We start from the raw sequence: 16,235 nt of genomic DNA, 5'->3' as shown, positions 1-16,235 counted from the left end.
TAAGGAAAATCCCTTCACAAATCTTCTGTAATACCCAGCTAGCCCTAAGAAACTTCTGACCTCAGTTGTATTTTTAGGAGGCTTCCATTCCATCACTGCTTCTATCTTTTTGGGATCTACTCTAATCCCCTCAGCTGATACTATGTGTCCAAGGAAGGAGATTTCACTCATCCAGAAGTCACATTTGGATAGCTTAGCATACAGCTTCTTTTCTCGCAGGGTTTGCAGAACAATCCTCAAATGTTCATCATGTTCTTTCTTGGTCTTGGAATACACCAGAATATCATCAATAAAGACCACTACAAGCCGATCTAAGTATGGATGGAAGATACGGTTCATAAGGTCCATAAATATTGCTGGTGCATTTATTAACCCAAACGGCATCACTAGAAATTCATAATGCCCATACCGGGTTCTGAATGTAGTTTTTGACACATCTGCATCCTTTACCCTTAACTGATGATACCCTGATCTGAGATCAATTTTTGAAAATACACCGACTCCTTTCAACTGATCAAACAGATCGTCGATTCTGGGCAATGGATATTTATTCTTCACAGTTACTTTATTCAACTGTCGGTAATCAATACACAATCTCAAAGTTCCATCCTTTTTCTTCACAAACAGCACCGGAGCTCCCCATGGTGACACACTGGGCCGTATGAACCCCTTATCAAGCAACTCTTACAACTGAGTTTTCAACTCCCTCAATTCAGTGGGTGCCATCCTATAAGGAGCAATGGAAATGGGTGCTGTACCGGCATTACCTCAATAGCAAACTCGACTTCCCTTTCTGGTGGTAAACCAGACAACTGTTTAGGAAATACATCTGGGAAGTCTCTTACTGTGGGTATATCATTCAAGTTTGGCTTAGCTTGCCTAATATCAACCACGTGTGCTAGGTAAGCTTCACAGCCTTTTCTCATCATTCTTCTTGCAACTATAGCTGAGATAACATTGGACAGGAAATCTGTCCTTTCACCCACAACAGTGATCTCATTACCCTCAGAAGTTTTCAGAGAAATACTCTTCAATTTGCAATCAACTATTTCCTGATGACATGACAACCAGCCCATACCTAAAATCACATCAAACTCGTGGAAGGGCAACTCAATTAGGTCTGCCAAGAATTCATACCCTTGAATCCTCAACAGGCAACCCTTATACACTTTATTCACTATCACACTGTGGCCTAGTGGATTTGTGACCAGAATGTCTTGATCACTCTCCTCTACTAGAACTCCCCTCTCTATGGGTAGTTTGATGCAAATGTAGGAATGAGTGGATCCTGGATCCACCAATGCATGTACAGAAGTGTTGTAGAGGGAAAACGTACCCCTGATGACATCTAGGGCATCTTGCTCCTCTTGAGCTCTGATAGCATAAGCCCTGGCTGATATTCTAGTGTCTGGCCTCTCAGTTGACTCAGATGCAGGCCTCAGTGATGGACCAGCTGCCTCAGGTTTACCAGGCTTCCTACCTCTTTGTGGTGCAGGAGCAGGTCTGTCAGTTTGTGTTGGAGCAACAGTAGTAGTCCTCTTCGGACAATTCTTGATCTGGTGTTCTGTAGATCCACAACGCAAGCATGCACCGGTCACTCACCAACATTCCCCCTTGTGCCACTTCTGACAGTACTGACAAGCAGAAGATGCAGGGGCTGGTCCCCTAAACACCGTCCCTGGAGAGCTGCCCATTGATGGTGTGGACTGGCCTCTCCTAGGTGTGAACTGTGGTCTGGGCCCCTGAGACTGACCCTGACCCTGTGGTGGTCCCGAACTCTGAGCAGGAGGACCCTTACTCTTCTTACTGGGAGCAGAATATGCACTGGACTGACCCGGACCCCTCTTCTGCTGTCTTTCCCTTCTATTTTGTTCATTGATTCTAACCCTTTCCACTTTTGATGCAGCATCCACCAGTTTAGAAAAATCTGTGATCTCCAGTGCTGTGATCATGACTTTGATGTTGTCATTGAGCCCTTCCTCAAACCGTCTGCACCTCTCTGTTTCGGTAGGGACTGTCTCCCTCCCATACCGGCTCAGTCTAACAAACTCACGCTCATACTACCATCGACAAATCGTCTGTCTCAAACTGATGAATTCCCTTCTTCGCTCTTCTAAATACACTTTACTAATATATTTCTTCCTGAACTCTGTGAGGAAGAATTCCCAGGTGATTCGTTCAGGTTGTATCTCACTGGTTACTGTGTCCCACCACTGATATGCATCATCCTGAAGTAGGGACACAGCACCCACGAGTTACGCTTGGGGGTGCGGTTTAGTGCTTTCAGACTCGATGGTTACATCCAACCAATTTTTTGCAGCCATGGGATCATCCTCCCTCTTCCCAAAGAAGTCTACAGCCCCATGTTTTCGCAATTTCTCTAAATGGGACTTCTGTGGTGCTGGTGGAGGTTATGATTGTGGTTGTGGTGGTGGAATTGCCCCCATCATTTTCCGGTAGAACTCGGTCATTTGCTGGAATAGAGCAAACTGAGGTTGAGCAGGTGCCTCATTCTTGGTGGAGCAGATTCTCCTCGCCCAGACTTCACCCTTGGTGGAGCATGACTCTCCACCTCTTCATCAACTGCTCTTTGCGAAGCAGGATCCATATCCTATTCAAAATAAGAAAACAAACAGATCTGCATCAGTGTCACCTCAACACTTGCAAAGGCAATGCAATAGAATGTACTCTATCTAGACCCAGAAACACCTAAACCGAAGCTCTGATACTACTAAATGTGACACCCCTTACCCGTCTACAGTGTAGCCGAGCAAGTTATGCCACTCAGTGTGTCGAAACACCAATTCATGTTTTAATTTCAATTAATCCTTTTTAATTTATTTATTTATAATTTTTAATAAATCTAAATTTTTTCGCAAATTTTATAGAAAATCCGGCAGAGTGCCGGCTATAAATTGGAAAAACAGTTCTTCTGAACCTGTTAAAAACACTTTCAATAATATCATCACATTATTCTCAATCAACCTCCAATATATTCTCAACAATTTCTCAATTCACTTCAGTATCTCAAAAATTCAATTCAATTCAAAACACAATTAACTCAATGAAAAAAAATGCTCAATTTATTACTGAACATATGAATTTATAATATACATTACAGAAGGTTAAAAAATACAAAATATCAAAATATCAAAATATCAAAATGGCCTAATGTCCTACCAAATGCACTGCAATGTGAGGTGACTCTAAACTCTGAGTGCAGATATGAAGGCTCACCCTGTATGAGGCTTGCTGGACTCCCCAGCTATGTCTCCAGTACCTGCGCGTGGCAAAAGTGACGCGCTAAGCAATTCTGCTTAGTGGTGACAATATAAAATAAAATAAAATAAAATAAAATAAAATAAAAACACGTGTACAGAATGTATGTTTACATTTTTGGGTGAACTAAGTCTCAAATGTTTATTGCAATATTATTCAATTGAAGTTTGGTAAGATTTATTAATACTGCCCGAGTAACCTATACTAGTTGACTGGACTGGATAAATGGGTAACCGCATCGGGTACTAAGTACCTCGGACCATCACACCATCGGTCACATTGTGTCTCCTGTGCAATGTAATGCCTAATAAGTCGTGATAATTATCGGGGATTAAACCCGAGTATAACAACTCAATATCATAGCCAAAGGCTATTATGTCACAGAATGGCATGGGAAGCCATGAAATACAGAATGGCATGAAGCCATATGCAGTACTGCTAACAGAACCCTATTGGTATGCCAACCTATCCAAACCAATCACATTAGGCCTACTAGGGCATTTAACACTTTCATTTATGTAATTCTTTGAAATTGAATTTTTATGATTACTATTCATTCCATTGGTCAACCAAAATGTTGACTTTTGCATTGACAATAGGTAAATTAGTTTAAATATCATCAACATACCACATTTTGCATTTTAAACTTGTTGGTATTGATTGCCAATACCATCTCTAAGCTTAATGTGAATTGGACAGAATTTTCAGTTTTCAAGCTTTGGATTTAGTATTCCATTAGTTACTGTTGAAGTGGGAATTTGGAAAACTGATCAACATGAAAGTTGTTCCTTATTTTGTCTAGTTGAATTTCCTTTTTTTAATCACTCCATTTTGAGTTTTGTAGCTCAAGTTATGGTCCAAAAACCACAACTGGCCGGATTGAAATTTTTTTGGACTGACCATATCTATAGTGTAGTGAACAGTAACTTCAACTCACTTGTTGGATAGGTTCTGGCCATAATTTGTGTTAGGTTTCTTCATGAAAGTTGTTGGTCTATATCTCAGCTTGTTGTGGGTAAAATGTCAGGTCAATTGGACCATTCTACACTGAGTTATGGCCAAATGACCAAATACTATTCATTTGGTCATTCTGCAGAAACAGACTGCAGGTCACCCGGATTTGAGCAAGTTTTTGGTCCACTTGGTTTTGTTTTATGGGCATGGTTTCTTCACCAAAGTTGTGCCATTTGGTGTCTAGTTTCATGTCCAATTGGCCAAACACCAATTGAACCTCTACAATTTAAGTTATGGTAGTCCAAACGGGCTGGACTCACATCCAAACCTGCAGGTCACATGAGGCAGCCAGTCCAACCTCAAATCCCACAACCCAATTCACTTCATTTTTGATTCAAACCAAACCAAATGGTCACTAATTGACCATTAAAACCTACTCCCATCATCACAAGATCAAAGTCTCATTCTTCAACCCAAACCCTAACTCAACATTTCAAAACCATGCATTATCATTGCATTTATCAATTCACTTATAAGATACACATTAAGGGCAGCCATACTAGCATGTTAACTCCCCAAAAATCATCACCATATTACCCTAGCCATGGCTGCCAAAATTTAGGGTTAACATACCAATGGTGTTTCATCAAATTTCTTTGTCATTTACACATATTTATAGTTCTTAAACATGAAATTAAAGTAAAATTCAAGTTTTAGGTCACTAACCTCTTTTAGCTCAAATAAAAGCCAACCAAAACTTTAATTTTTCTTCAAAATTTTGTTGTCCAAAGCTTCCTCATGGTGTGGGGTGAATTTTTTGTGAAGACAACTAGGGCTTTTATGGTGTGGAAGCTAGGGAAAATCAAGCCTGAAAAAGCTTATCCATGGAGGTTAGGGAAGAATGGTTTACGGCAAGGAAGAAGAAGAAATGGAAATCTAGTTTTTTTCTCTCATTTTTCAGACCATTTGTCTCTTTTAAATATAGTTATGCCATATGTCAACATTGGGTTGGGTGAAGGCACACTAATGACATCATGTGATGTCATAAATTCCCATTTAATTCATTTTTTTTCTTTTCTTTTCTACTCATTTTCAATTCAATTTTTAGTAATATTTATTCACATTTTATGTCATAATAATTATTTACTTAACTGGACAAGTCGGCCAAAAATCACCTCTGAAGGCGAAATGACCAAAATGCCCTCCGTTTGGCTTAACAGGCCAAAATTGTCTGTACCGATTGAAAATTTTTTCTAAATATTTCCTTGGCATTCTAATGCCATAGGAACCTCAATGACCCTTCTCTAGAGTCCCAAAAATCATTTTATAATTTTTCTTCCGGGTCTAGGGCTCCTAGTTGCGAGAACCGCAACTTCTCACTAGGTTGCCCATCGCTAGGGCACCGACTCATTTAACTTGGTTGTATTTTATTTCTAAAATTTTTCCTAAATTTTTCTTATTAATATTTGAGTTAATTATGGTTCCTTACTTAAGTTTAAATATTTTTCCGGACGTTCTAGCTGTCCGGACCGATACTGGTCACCGAAACAATAGAATGTACAGAGTTGCTACAGGGAGGGTGTTACATTTGGTCCCTCTTTATCATTTGAAGTGCTATATCTTAGCTTTTCAATGGATTAAACAACACTCAATTTGGAGACCCGCAACTTTAGAAATACCTGAAAAATACAGCAAATGTCAAATGCTGAAAAATTTCTCAATTTAACACAATTATTCCATAATTATCTAAAAATTTACCTAAATGATAAATATATTTTAATCAACTGAATTATGCATAAAAACATACTAGAAACACTAAATGAGATGGGAGTAAAATTAATAAATTATGCACTTATCAATCAAACCGAAATTAATGAAAAACTATACCAAACCAAACCGCTCTGTTTCAATTCGGTGCGGTTTGTACAGATCGGTTTTTGAGTTTTAATGAATTTTTTAATTTGGACTTGATTTTCAAGTATTTGGCCTGATTTTGACCTTAATTTGAACCTAATAACAATTAATCAATTAAATTAAACAATATATAATTATATATATATATATATATATATATATATATATATATATATATATATATATATATATATATATATAATTATATATAATTCATAAATTCTCTATAAAAATAAATTAATTTAAAAATTAATAAAATAATTTAGTTCGGCGTGATTTAGTTCAATTGATTTTTTTTCTCTTCAAAATTGAACCAAACTGAAAAAACTGAAATTTTTAAAATGCAAAACCGAGTCGCACCGAATTATCTTAAAAACCGAACCGAATTACTGAATTATGAAAAACTGAATAGTGCTCATCCCTATTCATGATGAAATTATGCAAAAAGTTTTCTCAAGATTCATTTTTTTTTAAAAAAAATCAAAAATCAATTTTTTAACATTAAAAAAAAAAAAAAAAAAAACTTGAAGCTCGAGAATCAATATTTTAGAACAATTTTAGAACAAAATATCAAAACACAGATTCATGAACTTCTCATGGCACATGTTTGAAGATATCAAAATTAGTTCAGAGCAATTTGAGAGATATATATATATACCGACACTGGTCATCGGAACAATAGAATGTACAGAGTTGCTACAGGGAGGGTGTTACATTTGGTCCATCTTTATCATTTGAAGTGCTCTATCTTAGCTTTTCAATGGATTAAACAACACTCAATTTGGAGACCCGCAACTTTAGAAGCACCTGAAAAATACAGCAAAGGTCAAATACTGAAAATTTCTCCATTTAACACAATTATTCCATAATTATCTAAAAATTTACCTAATGATAAATATATTTTAATCAACTGAATTATGCATAAAAACATACTAGAAACACTAAATGTGATGGGAGTAAAATTAATAAATTATGCACTTATCAATCAAACCGAAATTAATGAAAAACTATACCAAACCAAACCGCTCTGTTTCAATTCGGTGCAGTTTGTACAGATCGATTTTTGAGTTTTAATGAATTTTTTAATTTGGACTTGATTTTCAAGTATTTGGCCTGATTTTGACCTTAGTTTAAACCTAATAACAATTAATCAATTAAATTAAACAATATATATATATATATATAATTCATAAATTCTCTATAAAAATTAATTAATTTAAAAATTAATAAAATAATTTAGTTCGGCGTGATTCAGTTCAATCGATTTTTTTCTCTCCAAAATTGAACCAAACTGAAAAAACTGAAATTTTTAAAATGCACAACCGAGTCGCACCGAATTATTTTAAAAACCGAACCGAATTACCGAATTATGAAAAACTGAATAGTGCTCATCCCTATTCATGATGAAATTATGAAAAAAGTTTTCTCAAGATTCATTTTTAAAAAAAAAATCAAAAATCAATTTTTTAACATTAAAAAAAAAAACTTGAAGCTCGAGAATCAATATTTTAGAACAATTTTAGAACAAAATATCAAAATACAGATTCATGAACTTCTCATGGCACATGTTTGAAGATATCAAAATTAGTTCAGAGCAATTTGAGATATATATATATATATATATATATATATACACACACACACACTTAAATTGATTTACAAATCAATACTACTACAAAAAAAATATATTTAGACTAGAAAATAAATAATTAGGGCTCTGATAGCAATGAAGAAAAATATAAAGACCCAACACATAGATTCAAATACATGAATCCTAACTCATGTTCATACAACCTTAAGATTGCCACAATATTTGTTTTACTAGTCTACCAGATAATCATATGAATAACATGAACTATATAGACTAGTTCACAATCTAGGTATATACCTTATTTGTAGAAACAAATTGCTGCACAAATTTTTTAAAATGAGAGCATTCAAAGATTAAGAACTTTGTCAAATTTGCAGACACACAAATACACACTTATTTGTCCTTTTGTTACTCATTATAAATGACTTGTAAAGCTCTTACATATACTATTCAAAGTGTGCCAACTTTTTGGGCAAAATAAATATCTCTTTATACATGTAACTATTAAAAAGGGTTGCATCTTTTTATGCAGTTGCATTTTTTGGCAATATACATAAATTTTGGATTTTGCCACCTTTTGGCAATAGACACGACTTTTTATGCGGTTGTTCTTGGTTTTGATTTTAAGATCCACATAGTTGACCCAAACCATATTTCCAACACATACCAAATTGTAGAATTTGAATAAATACTACAATTGATTAATTCATCTCTCAAGAATTTAAAAAAAAAAAAAAAAAAAACACCCTTAATGAACTCTTTATTTTCTATGTCAAATTAATTCTTATAGGGCATTAATGCAAAACTTGAGTCATTGAGCTTCTTTTTGCTCTTCTTCTGGAGCGTTATTGATGGTTGAATTTGGTTTATTGCTGTCGAAATGTGTCTCTTTCTATTTGTTGTTGTTTTCGTTGATTTCAGCTTCACAGTTTCTAAATAAGTTGACACCCTTCTTGTGACTTGTGGAGAGTGGTGGGTTTGATTTTGGAGGTCTAGGAGCTGTTTCACTTTCACTTGGTTCAGGTACGATGTAAATTTTGCTCAATAAGAGCAGCAATGTCATCCTTATTTGCAGCAGCATAAGATTCTTAGGTGGCATTTTTGAGTTTGGAAGGGCAGGATAGTCTCTTGATGCTTGTGTTTTTTTGGTGTACCCTTGGAATATATCTGAAATTGCTTCTTCATTTGATTATGCTTTGATTATGACAACAAATTTGGTGATCTCAATATGAGTAGACTGTATCAATTTTTAACGGCTCACTTGATGATGTGGCTATTGACAAAGAACATTCTAACTTGGCTGGCAATCATTGAACTTTCGTAGCAAAATCAAGTAATGTTTCTAATGAATTTCCTCAAAATAATGATGAAATAATTTTTTTTTTTCTCCTTTCTCCTCTAACCTCTCTCTCTGTCCTCTCCATTAACAGACAAAGCTATGAAGCAGAGAGAAAGGGAGGTGTAGGGAAAGGGGAACGACAGGTTTGGAAAGTAGAATATAATTGCATAAAACTTAGAGGTGGCATATTTTGATGACAAGCTAACTTGAATCCTTTTAATTTGAAGTAACTCGTAACTCATTTCCATCCACTCTAGACTCAAAACGATTTAGATTTGAATGACTTATGAAAATGAATTTTAATTTCATGACCCATTGACTCGACTCAAAACTAATTCATTTGAGTTGATAATAGCCATAGAAATTCTAACATGAAAATTTAATATGAAAATGAAATTGATTCAAATCTTAATTAAAATTATTTTTATATAGTGAAATAATTAATAGATATCTATAATCAACTCGATCAAACTAAAATATTCTGATTTAATGAATTTTTTAAGAAAATAATACTCAAGATAATCAGCAACTCGAAATAATTTATATCCAAATGATTGAAACCTGAAATGAACAGTACTTGCCACCTCTAAGACGACTTTAGGTTCATGTTTTATTATTGAGAAATCACACACACGCACTTATTTATTAGTCATAACTTATTTTTTAAACTGAATTAACTGAGAATAATTAATGAAAATCTTGCTAACTTGCTTCAATAGTGAGAAATTTATTGAAGCGTGAGAAATTTATTTATTGAATGCAAGTAAAACTGCGAGGTTATAAGGGCAAAATTGTAAATGTGAAACGAAGGCTTGCATCATACATGACTCAATGCTTGAATCAGCAGGCACACAATATAAAAGGATAGAAACAAGATGTGCTTCTTTGGATTTGTGATACATGACAACTACCAAATTCCATCAAAAAAGCTAAAAGCTAAAACCCCAAAAAGCCTATAAGCATATAGAGAAATGCTCAATTGCTCATATAGATCCCCAGCAACCGCCTAGTGCTCATAGGGCTCCACCTCTTCCTCACATTCCGACCAATGATCCTTGCACGCGAGAATCTCTTATTTATTTATTTATTTATTTGTCCTTTCCTTTTGTAACTTCTGTTACAACTCATAATTTTCAAATATGTGAGAAATTCTTTAAAAAAAAATTAAAATTTAAACTCAAAACTTAGAATTATTTGATTGAGACAACCAAGTAGTTAATTACGATCCTCCATTACATTGATTTGAATAGAATTACACTAACATCAAATATATGTATGTATTAAAGATGTAGGGTCTGTTTGGTTTAACCGTTGAATACAGCTGATAACTGTTAAGTGATAGCAGTTACTGTTAGCTGATAGCTAATGATAGCTAATTTATGTTAAGTATTTAGTAAAACTATATTTAACTGTTACTATTGATATGTGAAATGACCAATAAGGTTATATATTAAATAATTTATTTTATTATTAAAATAAATATAATATTATAAATTTATTATATTATATTATTTATTTTATTATTAAATTAAATATACAATTATCAAATTAATATATTATATAATTTATTATATTATTAAAATAAAAATATAATTATTAATCTATTATATTATATTATTTATTTTATTATTGAAATAAAAAAAATAATTATTTTTTTAAAAATAATTAAATAATTTTAAAAATATAGATAAAATAATAAAGTAATTATTATTGTTGATAAAGAAAAAATTTATAATTAACTTTAAGTTTTTAGATATATATAAATATTTTATATTTTATGTTATTAATAAAAAATATTTTAACAAAGTTGAAATGTATTAATTAAAATGTTAAAATTATAAATGAAAAATATAAAAGTATTAATAATATTGATTTTCGAGTTAAAAAAAAAGAATAATACGATCAAAATAAAAAATAAAATTAAATTTGTTATCAACTGATGAGAAATAGCTATCAGCTTATTTATCAGTTACCCAGTTATCAGCTTTATTTTTTAAAATTTGTCAAACACTCTAATTCACCTGTTTTTATATCTATCAACTATCAGTTACACCCAACAAGTGAACCAAACATCTCCGTAATTAATTTGGCAAACTTATTTCTTCAAGATCATCTAATGACAAGAAAACTTCGTCCAAGCAAGACAATTCTTCTCCGTCACCATCTTCATCAGAGCTTCGCTCGTACACTTTGCAAATGACCCAGTCCTGAAAACACATAGCAAACCATCAAGAGTTAAGAGGTACAGTTCCTATATATCCTATGTATAATTGCAACAAAAGAAAAGTTTACAACTTACTATTTTTGGATGTGCTCTTGTTTTGGATGACCTGCTTATACTACTAGAACAAGAATCCGATGATAATAATCCATACTCTTCCATTATCCAACTAGTTTTCATTCCTGCTGGAGCTTCTCCTACGTAAAACCCTAAATATTTCTTCATTCCAACTCTTATATTGGCGCTTGTAAGCACTGGTTCTTCAATGCCAATAGCCTTCCAATATCCATTCTCTGCAATCCTATTTTGTGTCCTCCTGCTGTAGAAGTACCATTGCTTCCCTTCAGCTAGTGCTTTGCCTGCATGCATGATTCCCAATATATAAATGAAAAGAATTCTTGATTTGGGCCAAAACAAAGAAAGGAAAATTTAATATATATACCATGAAGTTGCCATGGATCATAAGGATATAAATCAAGATCAGGGATGACATCTGGATGACAAGGCAAAAGCGTTGCCTTACGATGAAGAAAATGGACAACGAGTTCTTCCTCAGTTGGATAAAATCGAAAACCAGGAGGGAGATTAACATTGCTACCACTCATTTCTATCTCCAACGGCACGAGAACAATAATGAAGTCAAGAAGAAGAAGGTACGATGATGGAGTATTGTTGAGATGGGTGACATTTGATTTATAGAATGTGAGAAGGATAAGAGACGTGAAAAGAAGGTGTCTTCAAATATAGAAGAAAACAAATCATCATACATAGAGGAGGAGAGGTGATGGTTTTGATGCGTTGCAGAGATTCTTGTTTTATTATTATTATTATTTTGCTAATAACTAAATTAAAAATTGTGACAATCTCACTTCATGCTTATATCATGCACCCGCTGTCATCCACGTGTCACGAGTACCTTTGGCAATTGGGAGTGTGCTTATACCTGCAATTATATTCTTCATAATTTATGTGTACTATATGCCACAACATTTTGGGTCAATTCATTTCTTCTAATTAATGACTTGTATTAATTAATAATATAATTTTATTTTCAAATGTAAGCTTTATTCTGATATAATTATAATATAAATATAAGTAAAATTCTATGTGTAAATATATAATAATTGATAGCAGCAGATAAAAAAAAATTGTTAGTACGATAGAGATCCATACACCAAAATGTAAAAAGAAATAAATTAATAAGATTTCTTGAAGAGTTGAAATGCATAATATTCAGACACTTGAATTCAAAATGTCTTTGATTATGAGAGAAATAATTAATTAAAAAATCTTAGGGAAGAGAATAATTAAATAAATTAAATTAAAGCTACAAAAATAATTAAACGTAACAGTAAAGTTATGGTATTGCAATTCTGTAATTATTGGAAGCTTATTTTAATTCAGATGTCTTTGGTAGCTAGGTTTCCTCTCTAGTTTTTGACACATAAGCATTTTTTTTTATTATATTTAGAAAGAACAGATGTTTAATTACAGGTGGGGCATATTCATATCATTTAAAGCATTCAAAATTTGACAAATGTCTATTTATTGTTTAATTAGTAATACAGAAAATGAGTATATCTATTTAATGATTATTATATAGAGTTCGAGAAAAATATGAAATCACCCAATTAGTGTGTTTGGTGTAATGGTAAACCAGCATTATACTTCATGGATTAGTCAAGTGTTAAATCCATGAAGTCGATAATATGAAGAATTCACTTTACATGTCCAATATTCAAAAGAGAATAAATTTTTTATCGATGGTAAATCTTTATAGGTGATAAATTGGTCAATTAATGATTTATTATCCAACTCAAATTGTTTTCTCAAGTCAATATAACTATTGATACATTTTAGGATAAATTTTACTCTTTATTCACGATTTTTTTTTCTGTTATGAACTTATAACCATCCCAAAACTTAAAGTTGTAATATATATAAAACTCCATGAAATTTAATTTAATGAATAATAGGGACCTGATATTATTGGTTTTCCTTTTTTATAAACAAGAGTAATTTTAAATTTTTTTTATATAAAAATAATGTCATTTTAGCTTTATAATCGAGAATTTTTTTTTTTAACAAGAGTGAGCTATAATAAAATTCACAACTACTTAATAAAAAGAATGATTTCTCAATTATAAAGATGAAATCGCATTATTTTTATATAAAAAGATTGAAATTACTTTTGTACTCTCAAATGAAAACAACTCCAAACATTACTTTTTCTTTTTATCCATCCCATACCCTCTCTCTCTTTGTTTATTTCCTATTCTTTCCCATCTCCATCTCTTTCTATCCGCCACAATTAATCTCACCCTCTACTCTTTTTCTCACTATTTTTTTCTCTTTCACCATCTCATCCTTCTCTCTCATTATCCCAAAAAATTCAACACCAAGAATGAACAAAATTAGTTGCTTCAAAAAATTCAGAAAGTCAATTTTAGAATTCTATTCAAATAAATTTCAAAATTCAGTTCAAATACATTTTAATGACATTAGCAGTATTCTTGAAAATCTTCTAATAATTTCCAAAACTTCAACTCAAATCAACACAAAATCAATAAACATAGCATCCGCATAATTGTCGTAAACTAGCAAATTGGTATACATGTAGGAGCACCTTATTATTAAGGTCCAAATCAATAACCTTCTTTGAAGTAACTCTAAATCTCAGTACCACACACAAGAATAAGAGACAAGGAATTTCTCAAATGCTTAGGCATCAATAATGGGAAAGAGTAGCACTGTAATCACCAGTGAGTGTTGTGATTCTTCAAGCACTAGAATTGAAGCGTATGAAGAAAATAAGAAATAGACAGGTGGCAGTCACCATAGATTTTCTTGGCATTGTTGAAGGCAAGAAGCATTGCTATAGAACAATGAAACCAACTACAAATCCGTATATAAAAGTTCCCATGTAGTGAAGGAAATTGCCAACTGCACAAAAAAAAGGGGGACAGTCTAAAAGATCTTGTTGAAGAGTTTGATAAAGGCATATTAGAGTTTAGTAGAAAGAGTACTTGGACAACAAGTCGAGGGAAACAAAAGATAGAGGACATGAGCACTATAAAAAAACATGCTATTATCAACAGTAATAATTCAATAAATAAGCATCCTTAAATGTTTACTAATGCTTTCTTAGCCGTTGACATTTTCATTTCTATAAGTGTCGTCGCCCCACAATTTTACAACACAAGACCTTTGTATTGGTAACATTGACTTACTGACTCTTTTTCTATAATTTTGTTGACACCTAGGTTTTTTAGTCGACTATACTTTATACTCATAATGCTACAAACTTAATGACGCTTTGTCCTAAGATGGATGATGCATAGTTATGATTGTCTTTTTGATTGGCTACACTACAACAAATATTAGAATTAGCAGCAAAAATTTTACAGTAATATTAATTTTTCTACCTATAAAGCTAATATACAGCAGCAACATAAACAATTATTGTTAATGATATATAAAAAGAAATGACAACAATTTTTTATAGCAATAATTTTTGCCGCCTATAAAGCTAAGGAACTTGAACAATTGCTATTAATGGTGCATTAAAAAGATATGGCAGTAATTGATAAGGTTTATCCAATAGTTACAATTGATATCTTGTTGTAACAGATCATATTTGTTGTTATCTCTATTTCTATCTCTAATAACTTTGGATAACCTTAAGTGTATATCTTGCACCTCCTCTATATATATATATATATATATATATATATATATATATATATATATATATATATGTATAGTTGTAACCTCTAAAGTAATTAATAAGAGTAAGAATTCTACATGGTATTAGAGCCTTGACCTTTACAGCATTTTGGCACCATGTCTACTGAACAACAACTCCTTTCTCAGCCATCCTCCTCCCTTTTTGCCTCTCATTCTAGTACTGTCTCTTATCCTAATGCCTCACCTTTTCTGAATATTAAACTTAATGCCACAAATTATCTGCTGTGGCAAGCACAGCTTCTCCCCTTGTTGAATAGTCACAATCTTGCATCGCATATCTCTCCTACAGTCACTCCTCCAAACCCCAAACTTGCTGATGGTTCTGATAATCCTGATTATGCTAGCTGGTTTCGATATGACCAGCTTGTCCTTAGCTGGCTATTCTCTTCCATTACTGAGAATATACTTCCGCAGATTATTGGCCTACCTACAGCTAAAGAAGCCTGGCAGAGGTTACATAGTATTTTTGGTATTGGTTCTCGCACCCAAATGCAACAATTGCGCAAGCAACTTAAACATTTACCCAAAAGCGAGGATTCTATTGAGGTGTACATGAGACATGCCAAGTCTATCTCTGACCAACTCGCTGCCTTACAATGTCCTATATCTGAAGAAGCCCTCGTCAGTGATGTTATGGAAGGCCTTGGTTCTGAGTTTCGTCCTTTCACTAGGGCAATTGAGGCTCGCAATTCTGCAATTTCCTTTGATGATTTGTTTGCTTTATTGCTTAGCGAAGAGAGCCAATTAAAGATGGCGAAACTCTCTCTTGATTCTTCTGTATTACCCACGGCTCAAGTTGCTGCTGCCCCCTTTCATGGGTGAGGTTTCTCCAAGGGTCAAGGATGTAGACATGGATGAACTCATCCAGTCTCTCCTACCATAACTTTTCCCAGTTCGACTACCATTTGCTACAACTGCAATGGTAATGGCCATCTGGCCCGTCAATGTCCCACACCTAAATCCACAATGTCTTCTGCTATACCACCATTCAACCCTCAGTCTCATTTTGTCTCCAACACATCTCATCCTACTCAAGCTTGGACTGTTGACTCAGGTGCAAACTTTCACGTCACAGCTGATGAAGGGAACATCGTTCACCCTCATTCTTATACTGGTCCAGATACCATAACTATTAGCAATGGTAGCTCTTTACCCATCTCTCACTTTGGTTCTTCTGTTACTCATATTCA

General features: G+C 33.3%; 1 protein-coding gene across 1 annotated transcript; it reads right to left on the bottom strand.

Annotated features, from left to right (window-relative positions):
• Positions 1-10,835: 10,835 nt before the first annotated feature.
• Positions 10,836-12,123, bottom strand: LOC110637764 (NAC domain-containing protein 104). Its single transcript, XM_021788087.2, has 3 exons — positions 11,741-12,123; positions 11,377-11,657; positions 10,836-11,284 (listed from the first exon to the last, which is right to left on the bottom strand). The coding sequence occupies exons 1-3, from the start codon at positions 11,901-11,903 to the stop codon at positions 11,159-11,161; spliced, it is 570 nt and encodes a 189-aa protein (XP_021643779.2). The 5' UTR covers positions 11,904-12,123; the 3' UTR covers positions 10,836-11,158.
• Positions 12,124-16,235: the final 4,112 nt, after the last annotated feature.

Source organism: Hevea brasiliensis, unplaced genomic scaffold (assembly GCF_030052815.1).
Source record: "Hevea brasiliensis isolate MT/VB/25A 57/8 unplaced genomic scaffold, ASM3005281v1 Scaf11, whole genome shotgun sequence".
Classification (NCBI taxonomy): domain Eukaryota; kingdom Viridiplantae; phylum Streptophyta; class Magnoliopsida; order Malpighiales; family Euphorbiaceae; genus Hevea; species Hevea brasiliensis.
The sequence above is the reverse complement of the archived record's forward strand: the minus strand, read 5'-3'. Positions and strand labels throughout refer to the sequence as shown.

What these genes read in the sequence shown, in the direction of transcription:
- LOC110637764 (XM_021788087.2), bottom strand. Translation starts at nt 11,903, where the DNA reads ATGAGTGGTAGCAATGTTAATCTCCCTCCTGGTTTTCGATTTTATCCA. An exon ending in TGATCCATGGCAACTTCATG is followed by an intron (nt 11,658 to 11,740) that starts GTATATATATTA and finishes TCATGCATGCAG; the next exon opens with GCAAAGCACTAGCTGAAGGG. An exon ending in CAAGAGCACATCCAAAAATA is followed by an intron (nt 11,285 to 11,376) that starts GTAAGTTGTAAA and finishes ATGTGTTTTCAG; the next exon opens with GACTGGGTCATTTGCAAAGT.